At 44.8% G+C, this 25,461-nt stretch overlaps 1 protein-coding gene and 1 pseudogene across 1 annotated transcript in view; both read right to left on the bottom strand.

Annotated features, from left to right (window-relative positions):
• The window catches only part of ANKRD13A (ankyrin repeat domain 13A), a 34,456-nt gene extending 10,025 nt beyond the window's left edge, over window positions 1-24,431 (bottom strand). Inside the window, exons 1-7 of the mRNA XM_019977719.2 lie at window positions 24,059-24,431; window positions 12,218-12,350; window positions 10,065-10,189; window positions 7,774-7,819; window positions 6,517-6,660; window positions 6,125-6,314; window positions 196-262 (exon numbers count right to left, since the gene is read on the bottom strand). Coding sequence (XP_019833278.1) covers window positions 196-262; window positions 6,125-6,314; window positions 6,517-6,660; window positions 7,774-7,819; window positions 10,065-10,189; window positions 12,218-12,350; window positions 24,059-24,154 — 801 coding nt within the window. The 5' untranslated portion in view covers window positions 24,155-24,431. The remainder of the gene's footprint in view (window positions 1-195; window positions 263-6,124; window positions 6,315-6,516; window positions 6,661-7,773; window positions 7,820-10,064; window positions 10,190-12,217; window positions 12,351-24,058) is intronic.
• LOC109571327 (histone H2A.Z pseudogene) lies at window positions 10,199-12,210 on the bottom strand (annotated as a pseudogene).
• Window positions 24,432-25,461: the final 1,030 nt, after the last annotated feature.

The following is a 25,461-nucleotide window of genomic DNA, read 5'->3' on the forward strand; positions in this document are numbered from 1 at the left end:
AGACCTCCTTGGGATGTGCTAGTTCACCTTCTGCAAGTCAAATAAGATACAAATCCAAGGAAGAGACACGCTAGACAGAACTTATTTCCCAGAGCACCTCCTCAGCACAGATGCATGACAAAGTCTGAACAGACCCCTCATTTGCATAGAAGCTAAAGAGCTGTATGAAATCTTATTTTAAGAGTGTCCTTTTACCTTTGCTTCGTAACCATTAACAACTTCTGCTTTATCTGTCCTCCAGCCCCAGAATCCGGATTTAGTTCTGATAAAAAGTGAACACCACAAATTTCCACATGTACAATATGCCATTCAGATTCATCCCTGCAGCCTTTACAGGTTTTCTTCCCCCAGCTTAAGTGAGCGAAGGACACTTGGAAATTAGGGTCCCTCTGTCCACGGAAGGATGTTGCTAATGACAGATGGCTCAAACAGCCCCCCGCACCCCCTCCCGCAGTTATTCATCAATTTGCCTAGCCCCCTTGGCAGAGAAAGCCTCCCCTCTTGGCTTCGTGACAAAAGCTGCCAGCAGAGGCGACAAAGGTGGTGACACTCATGGGACAGCTGTCTCAGAGGAGTGAGCGCAGACGACCAGCATCCAAGGGCTCACCACTAGGTGGGAGCCTTTCCTAGGTCATCCGGACCACGGGCACCGACAGGGTCGGCAGCTGCAGCCCGTTGAGCAGCATTATCTCAGCCTAGGAATTCTTAGATCCGTGAGGCACAGGCCATCCTGCTCCTCAGGAAGGAGAAAGCGGGTGGGGCGGGAACTCATGGCTGTGGGGAGCTGTGTGCAGAAGTCGTGAGCACCAGTAAAAAGGCTTGGGAGGCACACTCTGTGTCCGGTTTGGTGCAGCAGTGGTGGGAACCATGTCTCAAGTGGTTTTTTAGCCTAGCCCTTGAGTCCAGCTCCATTGGAGCTGCTTTAAAGCAGTCAGCACTTCGGCAGCAGCTGCAGCCTTGGTTAAGTGCCTGAACCCCTCGTTACTCCACTCAATATATGCCTGGAAAAAAACACATTTAGGAACCAAAAGCAGCCAAGAAGCTGTGGATCGTTTTCAAGGCAGCTCACTCTGGGAAACGCTCCCAAGCCCCGGGGAGCCCTGCCCAGATGGCCCCTTTGTCTAGGATATCACATCCCAGCTCCTTGCGACGGCTGCACTTGAGCCTGCCTTCCGCCCCGACCCTGGGTGACATGGGGCACACACAGGTGGCAGGGAGGGGGTGATCTGCACCCTGTTTTTCCAAACAGTCTGCTTTTCTTCTGATGAGATCTGGTCAAAGAAATTAGTCCAGGCTGGGAAGAAGGAGTTTCAGGTGTTTATTATAGTCCATCACAGAAAGGAGGGGCCAGAGCCTTAGTTTTCCTATTCATTATCCACCATTAGTGCAACATCAGTCAGCAAAAACAAGACCGGGAGCTGACTGTGGCTCAGATCATGAAACTCCTTAATGTAAAATTCAGACTTACACTGAAGAAAGTAGGGAAAACCACTAGACCATTCAGGTATGACCTAAATCAAATCGCTTACAATTATACAGTAGAACTGACAAATAGATTCAAGGGATTAGATCTGATAGACAGAATGCCTGAAGAACTATGGAGGTTCTTGATATTGTACAGGAGGCAATGATCAAGACCATCCCTAAGAAAAAGAAATGCAAGAAGGCAAAATGGTTGTCTGAGGAGGACTTACAAATTGCTGAGAAAAGAAGAGAAGTGAAAGGCAAAGGAGAAAAGGAAAAGATATACCCATCTAAATGCAGAGTTCCAAAGAATAGCAAGGAGAGATAAGAAAGCCTTCCTCAGTGATAAATGCAAAAAAATAGAGGAAAACAGCAGAATGGGAAAGACTAGAGATCTCTTCAAGAAAATTAGAGATACCAAGGGAACATTTCATGCAAAGATGGGCACAATAAAGGACAGAAATGGTATGGACCTAACAGAAGCAGAAGGTATTAAGAAGAGATGGCAAGAATACACAGAAGAACTGTACAAAAAAGATCTTCATGACCCAGATAACCATGAAGGTGTGATCACTCACCTAGAGCCAGACATCCTGGAATGTGAAGTCAAGTGGGCCTCATGGAAGCATCACTACAAACAAAGCTAGTGGAGGTGATAGAATTCCAGTTGAGCTATTCCAAATCCTGAAAGATGATGCTGTGAAAGTGCTGCACTCAATATGCCAGCAAATCTGGAAAACTCAGCAGTGGCCACAGGACTGCAAAAGGTCAGTTTCATCCCAATCCCAAAGAAACACAATGCCAAAGAATGCTCAAACTACTGCACAATTGCACTCATCTCACATGCTAGCAAAGTAATGCTCAAAATTCTCCAAGTGAGGTTCCAACAGTATGTGAACTGAGAACTTCCAAATGTTCAAGCTGGATTTGGAAAAGGCAAAGGAATCAAATTGCCAACATCCGTTGGATCACAGAAAAAGCAAGAGAGTTCCAGATAAACATCTACTTCTGCTTTATTGACTAAGCCTCTGACAGTGTGGATCATAACAAACTGTGGAAAATTCTTAAAGAGATGCGAATAGCTGACCACCTGACCTGCCTCCTGAGAAATCTGTATGTAGGTCAAGAAACAACAGTTAGAACTGGACATGGAACAACAGACTGGTTCCAAATCAGGAAAGGGGTATGTCAAGGCTGTATACTGTCACCCTGTTTGTTTAACTAAAATGCAGAGTACATCATGCGACATGGTGGGCTGGATGAAGCACAAGCTGGAATCAAGATTGCAGGGAGAAATATCAATAGCCTCAGATATGCAGATGACACCACCCTTATGGCAGAAAGTGAAGAGGGACTAAAAAGCCTCCTGATGAAAGTAAAAGAGGAGAGTGAAAAAGCTGGTTTAAAACTCAGTATTCAAAAACTAAGATCATGGCATCTGGTCCCATCATTTCACAGCAAATAGATGGGGAAACAATGGAAACAGTGACAGACTTTCTTTTCTTGGGCTCCAAAATCACTGCAGATGGTGACTGCAGCCATGAAATTAACAGACACTTGCTCCTTGGAAGAGAAGTTATGACAAACCTAGACAGCATATTAAAAAGCAGAGACATTACTTTGCCAACAAAGGTCTGTCTAGTCAAAGGTATGGTTTTCCAATAGTTATGTATGGATGTGAGTTGAACCATAAAGCTGAGCTGCTGAAGAATTGATGCTTTTGAACTGTGATGTTGGAGAAGACTCTTGAGAGTCCCTTGGACAGCAAGGAGATCAAACCAGTCAATCCTAAAGGAAATCAATCCTGAATATTCATTGGAAGGACTGATGCTGAAGCTGAAACTCCAATACTTTGGCCACCTGATGTGAAGAACTGACTCAATGGAAAAGACCCTGATGCTGGGAAAGATTGAAGGCAGGAGGAGAAGGGCACGACAGAGGATGAGATGGTTGGATGGTATCACCGACTCAATGGACATGAGTTTGAGTAAGCTCCGGGAGTTAGTGATGGACAGGGAAGCCCGGCATGCTGCAGTCCATGGGGTCGCAAAGAGTCGAACATGACTGAGCAACTGAACTGAACTGAGTGCAATGTGACCCACTCAAGGAAAGAGAGGGCTCCTAAAGGGATGACCCTGCAGGCTAGCTGTCTCCAATTCACATTCCAGAAACACATTTAGGGACCACACCTGACTGATCAATAAAGCCAAGGCCCCTTTTTGTCAGTGATCAATGAAAATCCAGATCTTCCTTTGGGGGAACCAATCGATCCTCAGTTCCTGTCTCTCAGTAAGAACTCGATATCCTGGCACAAGAAATCACGGGGTTTTGGCACCTGGTCTTCTGCGGGACCAAAGGATGACCCAGTCTGCTCCACGGCATCCTTTGTGGATGCTGAGAAATCAGAACCACGTTTTCTCCCTGCGAACCGCTAGGCTCCTCATTCACCCACCTCCGCCCCATCCGCCATCCCGGCTGCTCCATCGCCTTCCCCATGTCCACTCTCTGACAGCTTAGGTCCTCAACTCAACATCTACATCCTGTTTTAAAACCAAGATTCTGGTTTTAACTTCTTGATCAACTGTATGTGTAGAGGCTCTGAAAATGACAGGAGGAAACCCAGCCTCCTCTTCGGCCATTTTCCCTCTGCCTGTCTCCTGAGGGAGACAGCACCCCAAAGGCCATTGAGCTGGTGCTGGGCTCGGAGGCTGCCTCAAGGTGGGCAGGGCAGGAACCTTTCAGATGAGAGAAAAATCCAGACTGCAAACAGAGGGTCTATACCCACAGGCCAAACTTGAACACGGGAAAAGTACATGTTTGCCAACATCGAGCTCCGAGTGACAGATGAGAAGAAAGAAAGGGAAGAAAAAGACTATCCGAATATATCAGACCCTCATCTGCTAAATTTAATCCACTGAATGCTTGCTCACACCTCACTTGGGTAAGAAGCGGGCAAGCACACTTTTTCTATTTCTACCAGCAAACCTCACCCTCGTGAGGGGCTCAAGTCCTTGCTCGAAGCACAAGAAACTCACTGAGTACATATTTCATTCTGAGCCCCACCAAAACAGCAGCTGCTTTCCAGAAAATTCTCTTTCAGCAACTCCCTATCAGTTGCAAAAGGAGGGTTAGCCTGAACTATCTGAAAACCCTGAGGCCACAGGAATACAAAATGCAACTCAGTACAAACAGAAGGTGCGGTCATTGCCCATCTACCTGCTGGGTAACAGCCAGTAACCATCACCTCTCTGTAAACGACACTTCAGACCAAACAATAACCCTGCAATTCTGCTGCTGAACTAGAGGGAACACTGGCTCTTCTCACGACATCTGAGATTTCAGCTCAAGATTCATTCTTTTTCTCCTTTCAGCTGATGAAACAGACACCCGGAGATGAAGCTGCTGGCTCAAAGCCGCAGAGGGAGCAGCTCCGCCAGTGGCGCCAGGTTCCTCCAGCCCTCGCTCTCCCGTCTTCCAGCTTTCAGAGCAGAGCCCTGAGCAGGCGGGCCCTCCCGCCCTGCACAGGCAGGTGCTCAAGCCTGGAGATGTCTTCCCAAGACCCTTCCAGGTATGGTCAGTCCCTAAAGCTTGCTGTCCCAGGAAGACAGCGGCTGTCACCTGGTGAGACCGGTGCCCAGAGGCTGACGAAAGGGCACTGACCCTGCCTCAGGGGTATTGCACCCAAGGCAGCAGATACCTGACGTTCTCTCTTCTGCTACCAAACAAACACCTTAATTCCACAGCTTGGTCTAAATTAGGGGGAAGGGGCACTTAAGTCTTACGTCTGACTACACAGAAGACTCCTGGTTTTAGTAATAAATTTTCTACTGGAAAGAAAGATGAAAAGAAAAAGAACAGTTCATATACTCATTAAGAGAGAAGACAGCCTGAGTCTAGGAGAACGCTGTCTGTGTCAGCTCAGATGATGCGGCTTTGGTCTACAGGGAGCGGGATGTGACATCCTAGGCAAACACTCAGGGCTCATGTAGACTCCCTGGGTTCAGTGTGATCTATGGAATAAACTCTTAGCCTAACTAATAGCTGTGACAGCCTCTGTCCCCCTCACAAAGCCCTCCCTGTCTTGGAGCCGCCCCTGGGGAAGACACCCATTCTCACCTGGCTTAACCACGGCAGAGACCTCCCCAGAGGTTGCTCCAGATAAAGTCTGGAATCAAACTGAAACCCTCCAGACTTGCTCAAAACCGTTAGGCCTCATGGAGAAGCAGAGGGCGGGCAAGGGGTAGAACCACATTGAACTGTATGCCAAGTGTGAATCTGACTAATAACCAACCACATTCGATACTGGATTGCTTCTGCCTCAGAAACTCAAGCTCCATGGTTTGGGACAAGGGGAGTCTTGTGGACTGCCAAACACAAAGATAAAATTCAGGTAAAATCCGTTAGAAAAGGGCCCATAAAAGAATATGAAGACGTTTCTCCAAGACTTCACCAACGTGTGATAAAAATGCCATATGGTGGAGGATGTCAGCTGTGGTTTCCATTTGGTTGGAGCAGAGATCAACTTTAAAGCCCACTAGTGTTTCTTATGCCATAGTAGAAAAAAAATTCTAATCCACCCATAGTTTCCAATTAATGTATACATGCTATAAAGATGGCAGTAATGGGATTAGACATGAAAATGCAGAACTTAAATCCGTACCTTTCAAAAGCAATGTTTTTAGTATCAAGGCTGGTGTTAATGACAGGGCTTGTGAGCCGCCTCTCAACCTCCCTGCTTTTAGGTTTCATCAGGTCCAGAGTGAGCCGTTCCATTTCCTGGGAAAGGTCAAAGTGTTCAGTGGTGACCACTTTGTCATCGTGGTTGACTTCCATCAACTCTGCCCAGTTGTCTGTTAACGGAAACAAGGGCGTAACTAAGCACAGTGCAAGGAAGATGTGAAACCAAAGAAGCTTCGTATATTGAACTGCATCATCTTTCACACACACACACACACACACACACACACACACACACACACGAACACGTTTCGATGGTGAAAAATCACTCTAAACTTAGCAACAGCAGTGACGACTACAAGGGAAACCACTCACCTTCTCCTTTAAAGATGAAACTCCGCCTCCCTCTTATCCAGCTCATGTTCTCAAAGCCCAGCAGCGTGATATCCACACGCAGTTTGGCACCGCTTTTCCAAATGCGACAGACGTCATTCGGGCATATTCGGGAAACCAAGGGCACTGGAGAAGAGATGTGCACTACTGAGAAAAGCCTGAGGGCCCGGCAGAACAGTTAGGCCCCGCAAATCAGGACCCTGACTTTACTGAAAGGACAGGAGAGGTGAGATGCCAACGGTCATACAGAACTGGGCCTGGATCCCATGCTTATGATACAAGAAGTCATTCTTAAAGAATGAGAGTGGACTTTCAGTTCTAGAGCCGTTTATAAAACTGCAGATCTATGCCCTGCCCAGAGAAAATGCTAAATCAGATTCGCAAGTGTGTTCTCAGCCCCAGATGAACCCCTCTTATTGGCCGCCAGCAGGGCTAGTGAGTGTCCATCTGGCCTCAACCCACTATCCTGTCGTTCCCACGAGTCACAAGATCAGATGTCTAAAACATGATGCTTTATCAAAACTTGGGCTCAGGGTTATTATTTTCATTAAAAAGAACTCAGATGTATAGAAGACTCTCAAGTTCTCTTCCTTCATATACTTTTTAGTTCGTTTAAATGTTTCATGGCAAATATGACTTCATGCCTGAAAGGGAAGTCTGGAAGTGAAAATTGCTGAGGCTCTGGGAGCTGGAAGCTGTCATTAACTGATCTACAAGACACAAAAGTAGAACATCTAGGAAAATTACTGTCAGTCAATTTGCCTTACATAAGATTTTGGAGCAATGCATCCATTTTGTTAAAAAATGAGCTATTCCAATGTTCATCTCATCTTCTTCCTTAGAAAAACAAGTTTAAAAGAATCACATTGAACTACATAAGGAAATGAGTAACTAACTGAATTATGATAAATCTACTTACTAAAGATTTTAGCCCCTTTAAAGTGACATTTTAAAAAACGAATAATATGGATAAATGTCAGCCACAGGTAACAAAAGGAGGAGACAAAATTGTCTATATATTCTATTGACGAATACTTGGGAGAAAAAGTCCCATGCGTGTGGGATATGATTCGAAGGAACACACCTACAACAGTAAGCACCTGTGCTTAAGTAGGACTGTGGGCGACTGTCACTCTCATGTATGCCTTTCCTAGATTTAAAAAATAAATATATAACTTCCATAAAAGAAAAATAAGCCTATATTCAAGCTAAATGAATTTCAAGCTCATAGCCACTCACCCCAGCTGGTGAATTCCCATTTCATCTGCACGTAAAAATCCGGAGCCTGAAGGACAAAGGTTTAAAAGAAATCACTCCTGCTATCAGAAACTAACACAACATTGTAAATTTGACTATACTCCAATAAAAATTAATTTAAAAAATAAAAGAAAATAAATTACCCTTGGTACCATTAGCGAAACACACACAGTAAGGGCTGATAGGGTTGTTCAAAAGGCAGAGGGAGAAAGAACAGAGAAAATAAGAAGAAACATAAATTGCAAACCCATCAGACTAAATGCCTATTTTTATATTCAGGCTGTTATTTCATCTCACTATAAAATACGTCTAGACAGTTAATAAAGTTAACTGCAGGCGACAAGGTTGGAGGGAGATAAAAGTCAAATCTGATTTAAGGGTTCAGTTGGGTTCCTAGCAGTGAGGGTCACAGGCTGGTCTAAGCAAGGAGAAGGAGTGTGGACCCCACCTGTCCTACAGGGAGTTTGACTGCAAAAGGCTCTGTGTGCTGGGAAGGGTGGGGTGTTTATCAGACCACTCTGAAACCAGGAGGGTGTGAGACATCACTGTCCCCAGGAAGTTATTTTCCTTCAGACTTTCGCCCCTCATTTTCTTCTTAAACTTCTAGAATTTGGCTTTTTGAGGTTTCACACCACCACAGCAAGCCTGTTTAGAATCATTTTCTGACCCACCATGAATTCCTATAGAAGGTTCTGGGAGAGCTACTTAAGAAACCCAAAAAGACAAAAGCTAGAAATTCCAGATTCCAAAGATGGGTAAAGTCACTCCAAGGGACAATGGAAAAGAAACATGGACATGCAGTGAGGAGACACCGTTGAAAGGCTGTTAGGCATGGCCTCTGGTACCACGGAGCACCAGGTCATATGTGGGCTGTCTATAACCTCCAACACAGGGTATAATTCAGGGCAGTTCACAGCTATGGATCAACACAGGTGAAAAAAGTCTTCTACATGGAATTTTAAAATGGGGGGGGGGGGTGACTCTAGGTAAAATAAGTCATTTTCTGCTTTGTCAAATGGACAGATGATGTTTTTAGTTCCTCCTACAGTGAGTTAGACAAGAAAACCAATCTATGTGATCTCTGTGCACTCAAACACACATGTATTTTAAAATCAGTGGATACAACAACTTATATTTCACGGATGGTTTCTGTGCAGTATGTGGAAAATCAATGTCTTAGGCAGGATTTAGCTTAAGTGTTAATATTTTTTTAAGAAGAATGCTCAGATTGTCTCACAGCAAAGTTATTCCTTTTCTCAACAGAGCTGTTAATTTTTCTCAAGAAGTGTGGGAAGCTGATTTATCTAGCAAGTATCTTTGGAAGTACTTGGGGGAGCTCACTTCTGTGTTTCAACTGAGAATAAATGATGTGAAAACTGAACCGCTGGCTGCCTCAGGAATACTGCACATGACTGACCAAGAAGACAGCTACGGCAAGTGACAAAGGCTATCTGAAGAATGGTAACTATCATCCCAAACAATCCAAGGGGGACTTCCCTGATGGTCTAGTGACTAAGACTCCACACTCTCAATGCGGGAGGCTGGGGGTTTGATCCCAGGTCAGGGAACTAGATCCCACATGCTGCAACTAAGAGTTTCCATGCTGTAACTAAAACGCGTGCGTGCCAGGTCGAAGAGCCCACGTGCTGCAACTAAGACCCGGCGAGGTCGAATAAATAAATATTAAAGCAAACAAACAAAACAAACTTGAGAGCCTAGAAGTAAAATCTTTTAAGAAACTTCTCCAAGTGTTACAGAGCCCATACCCTTTTACTCACAAGACAGATAAACTGCCCCAAAGCTAGTAACTCTAAGTTCAGGCAATGGATTAGAAGTCACAAAATACTAATGGCTAGAAGTGACAGAGGTGTCAAGGAGAGTTGCACAAAGACTTCTGAGCCTCAACAGGCCCTGAAAATCCCCAGACAGTAATGAAGTTCATTATAATTTCCCCAAGATGACCCAAACTCAGGATGCTACTATTAAGAAAACAGGCAGCTAGACAAATTAATTGCCTGATGTCCATTTGTCTTTAGTTCTAACTTTTAAATAGCACTTAAAAGAGTCAGTCTAGTGGCCTGGAAACATAGTTTGTGAAAGACATCATACATTTAACAGATCGCAAAAGCAAGGAATCACGCTATTTGGTATTCAATACATCGTTTTCACAATCCTTCAAACTGTTTGGGAGGGTGCACAAGGATGTCAAACTGTCTGTGGCTGCTGTGTCAGCATTCAACTCCACGGATGGCGCTGGCAGTTTTTATGGCTACCTCGAGAATTTTCTGGAGCAGCTCCGGAACTCCCTCGAGGGCCATGGACGTGTTGTGGAAGTCCCGATGCTGAAGGACCGTGTACACCATCTCGGGGTCACCGGTGCTCACAGCCTCGTGCAAAACTGGAAGGCAAAAAGATGTAATCTGATCACCCTGTATTCTCATACTTACTCACAAATTCCAAAGCCAGCTTGAAAAGTATCTCTCTGGATCGAAGGCCAACAATTTTTTTAAAGCGGGACAGAGGCTCCAGCCCCACCCAATGTTCACAACCATGACTACTTACTTTAACCCCTACCTGACTGAGCAGAGAACAGAGCACTTTCAGCCTCTTGAGCAAACCTGCCATTATTCTCTTCCCCCTGTCTCTTACTACTGACTCAAATCCTGACGGTGTCTTCAGAGCTGGCTTTCACTGTGTGATGACACAGCTGTGGAGATGGGCAGGCAGGCTGTGTGTATTCTTGCTCAGTCAACCCCCAATTACTTGGACCAGCAGTAGGAGAGCTTGCAGAACAAGTGTTGTTGTTTCGTTGCTACGTTGTGTCTGACTCTTCACAATCCCATGGACTGCAGCACTCCAGGCTCCTCTGTCCTTCAGTGTCTCCTGGAGTTTGCTCAAATTCATGTCCATTGAGTCGGTGATGCTATCAACTATCTCATCTTCTGCCATCTCTTCTCCTTCTGCCCTCAATCTTTCCCAGCATCAGAGTTTTCCCAAATGAGTTGGCTTTTCGATCAGGTGGCCAAAGTATTGGAGCTTCAGCATCAGTCCTTCCAATGAATATTCAGGGTTGATTTCCTTTAGGACTGACTGGTTTGATCTCCTCAAAGTCCAAGGGAGTCTCAAGAGTCTCAAAACAAGTGAAGTGCCAGGATTTCACTGGAAAAGGATACTATTTTCAGCTATAATTTTTTTTTTTTGGCCGGTGGGGGGTGGGGTGGTGAGATATGACCTTTATTTAGCTTATCCACCACACTTTTTCTTTTGGTACAGAAAAAATGTCTGTGCCAAACCAAATGTTTGTTACTATAATTTCTACATCACAATTAAAATCCAAACAGTTTTTCAAAAACAGTCAGCTCAATCAAAACCCACTACTTCAGAATCAATAGCTTCTTTGAAGCCACAGTAACACTTAAACATGGTTAAGACTCGAATGCAGAAATTTGGCTTGTTGGAAAGTTAATTAAGCTTCCAACTTGCTCAAACAGAATTACAAAAAAGGCAAATCTGTCTTATTCCCGGAGATATGGTCCACTGGAATCACCAACACTGGATAGCTGTAGGGGTATTTAGAGTCCTGAGATAAGAAGGAATCCAGGCTTCTTTTAGACAGTCTTCTGTGTCCTCTCTTCCCAGAGATTTGTGGATGTGTGGACTCACATCACCACCAGCAACTGTAGCCTTGATCAGAGAGTCCAATTCTTCATCTCCACGAATAGCAAGTTGCAAGTGACGAGGCGTAATACACTTTACCTTCAAGTCTTCTGACGCATTTCCTGCCAATTCAAGTACCTCTGCGGTGAGGTCCTCCAGGATGGCTGTGCTACACACAGCGGCAGTCACGTCCACACATCCATGGCTGGTGGTCCTAGATTTTAGGTATGGATGAATACGGTCCCCCAGGAACTGCAGACTGGCTCTCTGCAAGTGAGAAAGCACCTTTGTGTTGGCTTTTCCTGAGTCCTTCCCAGCCTTACCGTCAGCCATTTCAAACAAGCAAGGCAGAAAAAGGACTAGTCAGACACCCAGTGAGAGCCCGCCGCCTCCTCCTTCTTCACATGGTGATTCAAACTGCCTATCATTTCTTTCTGATTGTCCATCATGATGGATTTGCTGGAGTTACCGCCACGCTCCTCAGGGGAAACCGGGTGCTCGCCTTCGTGTCTGGTGCGCTGAGAGCTGCTTTCTGGATGAAGAGTCACCCCCTACCCTGGGCGCCTGACCCAGGACACAATTGGGACCATTGTGCTGCAGACAAGCCAGTGGCCTCCGAGGCTCTCAGCTCCTTCCCCGGCCCCGAGTCCCAAGAGAGACAGAGCTCAAGATAAAGATGACTCTGAAGACAATGAGGACTGAGGCTACCCTTTATTCAGAGAGAGAAAACAAAATGGAAGGCTTTACGTTATTTCGCAAGTACACTTGCCTGTCCAACCCTCACGGTTTTCCTTTGTCACATCTGCTTTATGTCGGAGCAGGACTCTGGCAGATTCCAAGTGTCCCAAAGAAACAGCAAGATGCAACAGGGTGCGACCTCGAGGATCCAGGGCCTCCACGTTCTGTAAATAAACACTGGCATTTATGTAACTGGATATATATAACTGGACACAAAAACGTGGAAAGGAGTTTCAGAGGTTAATAGTAAGTACAGAAATTAAAAATAGTATTTGCACACTCAAGACAGCAGTACATGGGAAAAACAAATGCTTACACATGGGCACGAACTGAAATAATGTGACTCTGGGGGCTATAAATAAAGGTGACGGTTACTGAGTTCCTTTTTCTATAAAGTTAAGAGCCTCATAAACAAACACCAGCTACAGGCCTCCGATCATCAAACACAACCCAAAGCACAACAGCGCTCAAATTAAGTCTAAATAAGGCTAAGGGCTTGCATGGAAACACAGCCACCCTGTGGTGTGGAACGTGGGGGATTTCTCCAGCACATCTCAGCACTCAAGTCCAGAACAGGAAGTGCAAGGACTTTAATCAAAACTGAAAGTACAGAAGATAATTTGGGTCAGAATAAAAGTACGTTCTCTAGCTGGATTCCCACCAAAACACCACTCTCGTTATTGTTTGTTGAGCTCCAAGTGCCCCGAAGTGGCAGCATCCGTGGGTCCCACATACAGTGAGCGTGGTCCGCCAGGCACGCATGAGGACGCAGATAGACATCCATTTGGCTTCTACTCTTCACTCCTACTCTGGCCCTCCCTCCGGCACCTGCACTGGGGTCCAGGGCTCCGTCTGAACGGGTCAGTGCTGCCTTCCAGAGACAGCTCTGAATGTTCTTCCAAGGATACAAGAAACTTCCGTGGGGCTGTTGGAAAATAAAAACCTTTAAGGGGACTCCCCTGGTGGTCCAGCGGTTGGGAATCTGCTTGCCAGTGCACGGGACACGGGTTCGATCCCTAGTCCAGAAGATCCCACGTGCCACGGAGCAACTAAGCCTGTGAGCCACAACTACTGAACACATGGACCACGACTCTGAGCCCTTGCTCCCCAATAAGAGAGGCCACAGAAATAAGAAGCCTGCACATCTCAATGAAGAGTAGCCCCCACTACTAGAAAAAAGAGCCTGTGTGCAGCAATGAAGACCCACCACAGCCCCAAATCATGAGACTGCTTGCTTAGAAAATGTGCTTTATGTTGATGTGTGATGCTAGTTGTGGGGCAGCCTCCAGAGAGATCCAGGACAAGCCACTGTCGGCCGCAGGAGAGGAAGGTAAGCAGGACTGTGGGTAAATAGCCACTATCCAACAGCTACCTGACCTCCCTGTTTTGCTAATTGTATCGCGGCCATTGTGAAGTGAAGACAGACTGGTATCGAAGAAAAACAGAAGTGGCTGAAGACATTCTGCTAACTGAACACGTGTCCTCCTGGACCAACTCCAGGCCCGGTGTTCTCTCAGGTGCTAAAAGGCCATCACGTCTCCTAGAATAGGGCCCACACCACCTCCTGGGATTCCCTGACTTTTCCAAAGGGATGGCCTGTTTATCTCACTTGAGAATTCCAAAGGGCGGGATCTGAATCTTATATTTCTTAGCTTCTGCCACCTTAGTCTCTAATGTGCATTAAATCATTGTTCTTTTTTTTCTTTTAAGTAATGTGACTTAAAACTATTAACTTAGCTGAAGTTTAGCAGGAAAGAAAGACTTAGCAAATTCATTCTTATCTTTCACGTCTGTTATAGATGATGCTTTCTTACTCAACAAGTTTTATGTACTACATGAAAGGTGCTAGGGTTAGCACGCTGCCAGACACAGGAGATGCTTAACAATATTTACCAGGCAAAAGGGGAAACTGCTGCTGCTGCTGCTGCTAAGTCATTTCAGTCGTTAATTCACACCCTAGAACAAAGCCAACATCTGGGACTAAGAAGTAAGGCGCAAGTTTCTGGGTCACTAGATATGATGTATACAATCAAATTCAAATATATTAAGTTAACTTTTTTCTATTTTTGACCACAGGGCAGTGGTGGGGCAACTGTATGTCTGAGTCCCATAGCTGTACACTTTGCATAGATAATTATAACTGTGCAGGGCCTCCTATGCCCCTCCTCATCTGAAAGGAGATAAGGGAGGGAAAATGATATATTATAATGAAAGTGTGATTTAAAACAATGGGTGAATAACGATTAGAGTGGAAACTGGTGGGGGGGAAGAAAGATAGAAAATCAACAGAGAAATATCAACAAAACCAAAAGTTGGCTCTTGGAAAATATCAACAAAATTGACAAACTTTTGGCTAGAAGAACCAAAAGAAAAAAAAGAGAAGATTCAAGTTACCAAAATCAGGAATGATATAGGGGATATTACTATCAACTCTACAGAAATAAGAAGTATTATAAATGAATACTATGAACAACTGTATGCCAACAAATGAGAACTTAGATGAAAGGCACGTATTCCTAGGCAGCCACAAGCTAGCAAAACTCACTTAGGAAAAAAACCAGAAAAAATTTATAACAAGTAAAAAGATTGACTCGGTAATTTTAAAATTTCCCAGGGGAAAAAAACCTCAGACCCAGAAGGGCTTCACTGGTGAATTCTACCAAACGTTCAACAAATTAATTCCAATTCTTCACAAACCCAAAAACAGAAGAAGGAAGAAAACCTCCCAACTCATTTTATAAGCTCAGTATTATGCTGATGACAAACAAATCACACAAGAAAGACAACCACAGACAGTATCTCATATGACTATAGATACAAAAATCCTCAACAATATTTTAGCAAAATAAATTCAATAATATATGAAAAGGGTTATTGTACACCATGACCGAGTGAGTTTATCCCACAAATGCAAGGGTGGCTTAACATCCAATAATCAATTAACGTGACACATCATATTGATAGAAAAAAACAAACAAACATATGACCATCTCAATAAATGCACGCTGTGGTCTGAATGTGAAGTGTCCACCCAAAATTCGTATGTTGACATCCTAACCTCCAAAGATGATGGTATTAGGAAGTGGGGCCTTTGGGAAGTACTTAGATCATGAGAGTGGAGCCCTCATGAATGGAATGAGTGTCTTTAGAAAACAGGCTCCAGAGAGCTTGTGAAACCTCTTCCACCAAGTGAGGACACTGTGAGGATTCACTTGCTATGAACCAGGAGGAAAGCCCTCACCAGACACCACACAAACCCGCTGACACCATGGTCGTGGACTGCCAGGAGCCAAGACTATATAGGTTTCTATTGTTCATAAACTGTCCACTTCGTGATATTTTGTTACTGCAGCCCAAATGGACTAAGATGAGGCAGAAAAAGCATTTCACAAAATCCTACACCCTTCATGATTAAAAAAAACCCAAAACATTCAACAAACTAGGAATGAAGGGAACTTCCTCAAACATCATCTATCTATGAAAAACCCACAGCTAACATCATACTTAACGGTGAAAGAATGGATGCTTTCCCCCAAGATAAGAAATAAGACAGGAATGTTCTCTTCATCATATCTATTAAACATTGTACTAGAGGTTCTAACCAAGACTATAAGGCAAGAAAAAGAAATAAAAGGCATCTGAGGAAAATGTAAAACTATTTCTACTCATAGACAACATGATCTCACATATAGGAAATCCTGGGAAATCCACTTAAAAAATATTGGAACTAATGAGTTCAAGTTGTAGGCTACAACAGCAATGTAGAAAAATCAGTTGTATACTTATACACTTGTAACAACTCAAAAGTAAAATAAAAAATTCCATTTATAGTGACATTGAAAATAATAAAACATTTATAAATAAGTAACAAAAGAAGTATAAACCTTATACTCTGAAAACTATAAAGCACTGTTGAAAGAAATAAAGATCTAAAAAATGGAAACATCCCATGTTCATGGTTCAGAAGACTTAATATTTTAACATGTCAAAACTCCCTAAACTGAGCTACAGAGTCAATGCAATCTCCATCAAAATTCCAGCTTATTTCTTGCAGAAATGAACCAGGTGATACTAAAATTCTTAAGGAAATTCAAGGGACCCAGAATAGCCAAAATCATCTTGAAAAGAAGAGTAAAATTTGAGAAATCACACTTCCCAATTTCAAAACTTACTACCCAAAGCTACAGCAATCAAGACTGTGATACTGGCAAAAGGGTAGACATATAAATCAGTGGAATACAATTTAGAGTCCAGAAATAGACTTATACATCTATGGTCAATTGATTCTCAACAAGGGTGCCAAAATAATTCAATGGGGAAAGAATCATCTTTTCCACAAATGGCGCTTGAACAACTAGATATCAGCATGCAAAAAAAGAATGAAGTATTATATATACTAAACGCAAACGTTAGCTCAAAGTTGATCATAAACCTGAATGTAAGAAATAAAACAATAAAACTCTTAGAGGAAAACATACAATTATATTTGTGTGACCTTGTGTTAAGCAAAATTTCCTAAGATACAACATCAAAAGCATAAGAAACAAAAGAAAATATAGGTAAATTATACTCCATCTAAACTGAAAACTGTTATACTTCAAACGGTATAAAGAAAGTAAAAAGACAAAGACAGGGAGAAAACGTTTGTAAGTCATGTACCTATTAATGGGCTAGTATTTAGAATATGGGAGCTTCCCAGGTGGCCCTAGTGGTAAAGAACTCCTCTGCCAGTGCAGGAGACACAAAAGATGCGCGTTTAATCCCTGGGTCGGGAAGATCCCCTGAAGGAGGGCATGGCAACCTACTCCAGTATTCTTGCCTGGAGAATCCCATGAACAGAGGAGCCTGGAGGGTTACAGTCCATGAGGTCGCAAACAGTCGGACACACCTGAGGCAACTTAGCACGTGCACATCTGGAATACATGAAGAACTCTATCCATGAATAAAAAGACAAATGATCCAGTTTTTAAACGGGCAAGGGATTTAAATAGACACTTCTTCAAAGAAGATACGCCAATGGCCAACAGCACATGGAAGACGCTCAAATAACTAATCACTGTGCTGTGCTGCGCTGACTTGCTCAGTCACGCCAGACTCTTTGCAACCCCATGATCTGTAAGCCGCTCTGTCCATGGGGATTCTCTGGGTAAGAATACTGGAGTAGGTTGCATGCCCTCCAACAAGGGATCTTTCCGAACCAGGAATCAAACCCAAGTCTTCTGCATTGAAGGCGGATTCTTTACCATCTGAGCCACCAGGGAAGCCCAAGAATACTGGAGTGGGTAACCTATCCCTCCTCTAGGGGATTTTCCTGACGCAGGAATGGAACCGGGGTCTCCTGCATTGCAGGCAGATTCTTTACCAGCTGAGCTACCAGGGAAGCTTAGGGAAATGCAAATCAAAGCCACAATGAGATAATACTTCACATCCATTAGGATGGCTACAATCAAAAGGACAATAACAAGTGTTGACAAGGATGTGGAAAAACTAGAACCATTATACATTGCTGATGGGAATGTAAAATGGTGCAGTCAAACTGAAAAAACATTTGGCAGTTCCTCAAAAAGTTAAACACAGAATTACTATTAATATAAGACCCAGCAAGTCCTCTTATAGGTGTTTACCCAAGAAAAATAAAAACATACAGTCACACAAAAACCTATATACAGATAAGCAGAGCAGGATTATTCATAATAGCCCAAATGTCCATCAGCTGGCTAAGGAAATAAACAAAATATAGCATACACACACACACACACACGGGAGTACTATTCAGCCATTAAAAGGAATGAAGTATTAACACCTCCCATGACATGGATGAACACTGAAAACATCATGTTAGGTTAAAGAAGCCACACACAAAAGGCCACGTATTGTATGATTCCATTCATAAGAAATGTCCAGAAGAAGCAAATCTATAGAGGTATCAAGCTGCTTAATGTTGCCTGGGGCTGAAGGGTTGGGGGGAAATAGGGAATGACAGCTAATGGGTGTGGGGTTTCTTTCGGGGGTGATGAAAATGTTTTGGAATGTGACTGTGGTGACAGTGGCACAACTCAGGGAATACACTAAAAACTGAATAATACACGTTAATGGGTGAATTGCATAAGGGAATTGAATCTCAATAAAGATGTTTAAAAATCAACCTATGTATGTGTTTTATGCAACACATAAGTCTAATCTACGATCTATATGCTCTTTGACGAGTTGCTCAACTCCTCTTGAGCTTCAGTATGCGCGCTTGTAAAACGGGAACAGTAAGAACAAACAAACAAAAAAAACCCACCTATCTTACAAAAGTCTTACTAGGGTAAACCTCATGGCAAGCTCTTAGAAGAGTCAGCTCTTATGATTATACTCCTACACTACATGCTTCACATAAGCTGTCGCTTTCTCCCTAAAAGGGATTTGTTCCAATTTCCTTACAGCTAATAGGGGAGCTGAGGGTCCTAAACTAATGACATGAGTTGAGTTAGCAAGAGCTCAGAATTTCACTGGAATTCACTGTCATAGCCGATCATTTAAGTTTTTCCTTTAAGTTTCTCCAATGATGAGCTGTACCAAATTAAAACTGCCCACTCTTAATGATCACAGTGCCCTCCCAAAGAAGAAAAGGCGTGCGATTTCTCCATGTCTCCTTATGTGCTAATTTTTAAGCCCACCGACTCTTCTTATCCAAGCCCTCTTTGGTAGCCTACTGTTCTGCAGCTGAGTGCGGGCTGCTGTGTCTGACAGCTGGGTCCACTTCCGGGTCCCTAACTAGCCTCGGGGGACCCATTCTGAGTGGTGCACAGTCAGAACTTTGGAAACTATCACAGGTACCTCCTGGGGGGAAGGCCTCAGGCAAGAGGCTGCTAACTGGCCCTCCCTTTGCTTGAGAGAGTCCTGTGCGTGCTCAGATGGCCCTCGTCCTCTGTGGCCAGCCGGGGCCTGAGCTGGTTCTCCCACCCCAAGTCCGGGGGAGGTATAAATACGTGCCTGGTTGCAAAGGTGCAACTGAGCCCAGGGGCTGAGGAGGAGCACCTGAGAGCAGGCTCCAGGCTCTTTCCCTTGGATCCAAGGCTCTGGCTCAGGGTGGGCCTCCAGCCAACAGGGACTGGCTGGAATGAGTGCCCGGTGGCCTCACCCAGCCTTGCCCTGGGCTGCGATGAGAATCCCCGGGTGGTTCCCGATCAGGCTCTGAGCACTGCCGCTGCCTAGAACGTCCTCTTTGGCCCAGATTTTGTGCTTTCACTGCTGGCTCCCTAACTGAGGGCTGGCCCTGGAGTCAGGCCTCAGCTGCTACCCTCTACCTCACTTGATCCCACAGGGCTTTCCCTCCTCTGCTAAGGTGCACAGACTGTCCTTTGCATCTGTCCCCTTAAATTTTCATTCATTCTCCCAGCATCGGCAGGAAGGCTGAAAGATGTTTAACAGACCTCTCTGGCTAAGTGACAAATGACATAACCAGAACACAAATCATTTCAACTGCACCGACCAACTTTAAGGCCCCACTGAATATTAAAGACAGTAGAGCTGATGGGTTAAGAGGCACTTAATAAAGTGCCTCGGCTGAGTAAACGCTGAAAGCTTGAAACAATCTCATCTCTGGCAAAGTTAAACAAGCAGTGAACTTCGGCTAAATGAACAAGACATGGTGGGGCTGACTCACACACATTCAGAAACATGTGCTTATTCTTCTTCATCTGGATAAACTTGATTCTTTCTGTGCTGCTGTTCCTAGAACAAAATAAAAATTCTTACAGCTACCAGTGTGCCAGCTTCATGTCTCACTCGTGGGATGGAAAGAATGAAGAACGGACTGCAGAAAAGTACTGGCAAACAAAGCCTTAAGTGAAACAGCTGGCTTTACTGCTGGGGTGATGGAAATTTTTTGTTTTTAATTATGCAGCCAATACGGGTTCCGTGTAGAAAAATTGGAACATACATAAAAGGAGCCACATTCCCAGGATGATGATGATATTAACAGCAGCAGCTATGGTAAATGTATTGCTTCCAGGTACCCTGGGCCCGCACCTTCTGATCTTTTCCCTTCCTCTTTCTCCAGAATCCTGAAATGGAGGCACTTTTACCAAAAGAAGGAAAGCAGGAGGGTTAAGAATACAGGATTCTTATTCTGTGAGAGTGACTTCCTCAGGATTGACATCTTAGTTTGACGACTTGGTAAGCAGGTGACTGAACCTCTCCACCTCTGTCTCCTCATCTGTAAAATGGGAATCACACAAGCACTAACCCCTGGGGACTGATGTGAGAATTACATCTAAAACTGCACATAAAACATTTTAAGGGACTTGCGTGGCAGCCCAGTGGTTAAGACTCCATGCTTCCAATGCAGAGTGTGCAGGTAGGTTTGATCCCTGGTAGGGGAACTAAGATTCCACATGCAGTGCAGCGTGGCAAAAAAAAAAAAAAAATATATATATATATATATGTATGTATGTATGTATGTAAGTATATGCATTTTTTACCTACAGTATAACACAGGGAACTCTGCTCAATGTTAAGTGGCAGCTGGGATGGGAGACAAGTCTGGGGGAGAATGGACACATGTATATGTATGGCTGAGTCCCTTTACTGTCCACCTGAAACTATCACATTGTTAATCAGCTATACTCCATATAAAAGAAAAAGTTAAAACAAACCAAAAACAACAAAAACATTTCAGCACAGTGCCTGGCAAAATAGTAAGCGTTTAGTGTTAATGCTCCGCATTTTGACAGCTCATGAACTGATTTGTTAAGGGTAAATTAAGCACCCAAGCTCACAACGTAACTAGTATTAGTACTGGCCATTAACCTAACTGCCTCCAAGGCAGGGGAGTAGATAGCTATTTCATAATTAACAGAGGATCTCAATAAGTATCAAAGCAACAAAATATTCCCTGCCTTGTGTTTTAATGGTATCAATAATCAAGTTTTTGATCCTGAAGCAGTTGCATAATTCACAGGACCCAGATTAAAATCAACATGCAAGGCCCCTTCTTCAAAAGAAAATAGTAAGACTTCCCAGATGATGACAACAGAGCACTGAACCAAGCATGAGCCATTTCTGAGGACAGGGCCCTGGGCAACTGCCGAGACTGCACACCCGTGAGGCCAGCCCCATCTCCACCCCTTCAATGGCCAAAGTTTCAGGATTGCAATTGGACTGCGTGGTCATGACAGTCCAACTTCCACAGTCAAGATGTTTTTTCTGAATACACTTCAACTATCTCTCCCCCAGAGAAAACAGAATCTTGTGACATGATCTACAGTTATAACAGATAACAAAGTCAAAAACAAATAAGTAGCAAAGATGCATATTCTTTCTTGATCTCCTTGACACTCAAAGGCACTAAGGATCAATGTATCCCAGGACTACCTTGCTGCAAAATTAGAATTCGCTAATCACCTGTGTCCTTAATGTTTTTCAAGGTAAGAGGCACAGAGAACTTTTGATGAACATTTCTATCACAAGTTGCAGGAAAAAGAAATAATTCAACCATGCCACATTTCAGATTACAAATCAAGACTGTTATCATCGACTGAGTTTTTCTATAAAGAAAGACGGTGCTTCGTTTTAACTCTTTTCCTCACCTCCCATGAACAGAAAGCCTGCTGTTTTCTGAAATTGGTATTGAACATGTGTGTGGTTCAATGACGATGGTGAACCACTCTATCAGATAGGATTTTAGTTTTGTGACTTTCCTTGTACTTTATCTCAATATTTCACAAGAAGCTGTGAGGCTCCGATACTGAGGAAGTACAGAGGCAAAACACAGCAGGCCTAAAAACAAAGACTGGTCATTTTTAAAGTGTCTAAGGTGAGACTTAAAGCCGAGAAAAAAACGATAGCGGGTTCCCTCTGATCTATGTCTAGTAAGAGAAAGGGAATTGAATCATCAGGTACACTGTGATGCCTAACTGTTGAATCATTTACTCTGGGGGCATGATCTAATTAGGAACAAGGACTCTTACGACAAAAGTTTATTCTGTGTGGACAGAGAATTTAAAAGAAAAAAGGGCAACTTTTGACTTCCACTGGGTGCTCAACAGACTTAAAGAAAGATGGCAGAGTACAAGAACACATTTAGGGCTTCCCTGGTGGCTCAGTGGTAAAGGATCCGCTTGCCAGTGCAGGAGACATGTGTTCGATCCCTAATCAGGGAATATCCCACATGCCGCGAAGCAAGTAAGCCTGGGCTCCACAACTACTTAGCCTGTGCTCTACAGCCCAGGAGCTGCAAAAAGTGAGCCCACTTGAGCCGCAACTGCTGAAGCCCACTTGCCTAGAGCCAGCGCTCTACAACAAGAGAAGCCACCGCAATGAGTAGGCCCCACTCACAACTAGTGAAAAGCCCGGGCAGCAGTGAAGGGCCAACACAGCCAAAAAGGAAGAACACACTTAGCAGTAACTGTTCATCAAGTGGGGGTGTCGGAGGGGGGTGGGGTGGGGAATGCCGACCTTGCTCAATTTTTGCAAATCAGAAGAAAACCAATGCCCTCTTTCCTCTAGAATTTCTTGACAATTAGCGCATCAAATCTGAGCCATCCAAAAACCAGAACTTTAATACACTAGATAAAATGAAGTCAACCCGAACAATTAATTACACGAGGTGCTTCCCTGGTGGCTCAGACTTAAAGAATCTGCTTGCAACGCAGAAGATTCAGGTTCGATCCCTGGGTTGGGAAGATCCCCTGGAGAAAGGAATAGCCACCCGCTCCAGTGTTCTTGCCTGGAGAATTCCATGGACAGAGGAGTCTGGCGGGCTACAGTCCATGAGGTCGCAAAGAACTGGACACGACTGAGGGACTAAAACACACACATACACATCGTAACTGCTAAGTATGTCGGTTTTTAACTTGAGTGTACCAATACCTCCCAGAATCACTGTGCTGCTTTGAAGACAGGGTTTCTCAAAAAGGATGTTACTGACATTTTGGGAAAGACAAATCTTAACTGGGGAGGGGGATGTCTTACACATGTGTGTCTTCTAGGATACTGAGCAGCCTCTGTGGCCTCTACCCATTAGATTCCAGTAACACCCACTCCCCGCGTGTAACAAACAAAAATGTCTCTATTAATTACCAGATGTGTGGGATGAGGGAGGAAATCACTTCCAACTGAGAACCACTGCTTATAAAGCTGGGAATATAAATAAAAAAAGAATCAAAGCACTTTAGAACAGGAAGTGATTTTAAGGATGCTGTGCACCAGCAATTCTCAAACTTTGGTGTTTATCAGCCTCCCTGGGGAGCTTTTCCTGGGCATCACCCCAGACCTATTGGTAACAGTCAAGTACAGAATTTGCCCACATGGGTATCAACACCCTCATTCCACAAAGAAGAGGACGTGGGCCAAGACAGGGAAAATGCCTTGCCCAAGGTCACAGGGCGAGTTAGAACCTGGGCTCCAAACCCAACCAAGCCCAAGCCCTTCCTGACAAAAAGAATGGGTGGGGTGAAAGGTGTGTGTTGCTCACACATTTTGGAGAAAGGCAAGAATAATTGGTTAAGACGGTGCACGCTGGAGCCAGTTGGCCAGAGTTACAATCTCGATTTGGTGTTTATTAGGTAAGCGACCTTGTGTAAGAGACATAATCTCTGAGCGTCTTTAGTTTCCTTCTCTGTAAAATGAAAGGATAGTACCTACCTCCTAGGGCTGCTGGAAAGGTTAAGAGGGAGAATGTATATAAAACCTTCGGCCTGGCACACATTAAATACTCAGTACACATCCTGCTGTTATTATTATTGTCCCTCGATTGCTGAGCGGAAGGGGACGGCGGTGCCCCGTCCCCTTCCCCAGAGGGCTGGAGATGGGCTCAGGGAGGCGATACGATCCCCGACGCCCCGGCTCCTCTAGCCGGGGTAAGACCCTCGCCTCGCCCCCTCACCTGGTCCCGCAGCTCCTTCTCCAGCTGCCGGTAGTCGTTGTTCCAGACCAGGAGGTGCAAGGGGAAGTCGCCGCTAGCGTCGCGGGGCGAGGACATGGCGAGGGAGGCCGCAGCCGGGCCCTCACCGCCCGCTTGCCAAGCCTCAGCCCCCGGTGGGGGTCTCCGGCGCCCGCCCGCCGGCCGGCCGGCGAGCGAAGAGAACCAGGCGAGCGGGCGAGGGGGCGCGGTACGCGGCCGGCCGGCCTAGCGGGCCGGGGGCAGGGCACGCGCGGGAGGTCGGGGATCGTGGGCCGGGTCGCGGACGGGGGTCGGCCGCGCCCACCCCGCGCCCCGCGGCGCTCCCGCCCGCGCTGACAGCTCGCAAACCGACTTCTGCGGGCCGAACTGCCCCAAACAGGGAAGTGCGGGGAGCGGACCACCGCGCGCCGCGGCGGGGGGGGTAGGCGAGGCTAGCCACCCGGGCCGGGTTCCGCTCAACCTCACCCACCTCCAATCCCATACCGGGAATCAGAGCATCGTACTGAAAACAGAAATGAAACTCTCTTGCTTAGCCTAGGATCTCGACCTGAAAAACTCGATCTAGCCTTTATCATCCCCTTTACTCCTGCCCCAGGTCCCTCATATGGTTCGGTCCACAACTGGGCCTCTTCCATCGGCTCTGCGGTCAGAGGGGGGTGACAATAGGCTCCTGGACCAAACCATTCTAGTTCCTGACTCTCTTGCAGCCTGTTTGGACCTGGGGAGATCCTGCCACGATTGGTCAGGAGCCATTTTGGAAGTGGGCAACACCAACCAGTTTTCAAGTAGGCATCATAAACTCTTGGAGAAGTGGCGTTAAGTAGTTGCCCCATGAGAGGATGGTTCTAGCTCAGAGCTTCTCAACTTAAGCACATTTTGAACCACATAAATTTCATATATTTGTTTTTGCTGTTCTGGTAACTCTTAATTCTTTTATTTTTTACTTTGGATTTATTTTTATTTTTTATACAGTTTTTAAAAGTTGCTTTCCATTTACAGTTTTTACCAAATATTGGTTATATTCCTGGTATTGTACAATACACCTTGAGTTATGTTACACCCAATGGTTTGTGCCTCCCACTCCCCCACACTTACATTACCCCTCTCTCCACTGGTAAGGACTAGTTTGTTCTCTGTATCTGTGAATCTGCTTCGTTTTTGTTGTGTTTATAACTTTGTTGTCATTTTTAGATTCCACATGTAAGTGATGTCATACTGTATTTGTCTTCCTCTATCTTACTTCACTTAGTATAACGCCCTCAAAAGTCCATCCTTGTTGCTGCAAATGGCGAATTTTCACTCTTTTTTTTTTATGACTGAATAGAGTACCATTGGAGAAGGCAATGGCACCCCACTCCAGCCATCTCGCCTGGAAAATCCCATGG

Source organism: Bos indicus, chromosome 17 (assembly GCF_029378745.1).
Source record: "Bos indicus isolate NIAB-ARS_2022 breed Sahiwal x Tharparkar chromosome 17, NIAB-ARS_B.indTharparkar_mat_pri_1.0, whole genome shotgun sequence".
Taxonomy (NCBI): domain Eukaryota; kingdom Metazoa; phylum Chordata; class Mammalia; order Artiodactyla; family Bovidae; genus Bos; species Bos indicus.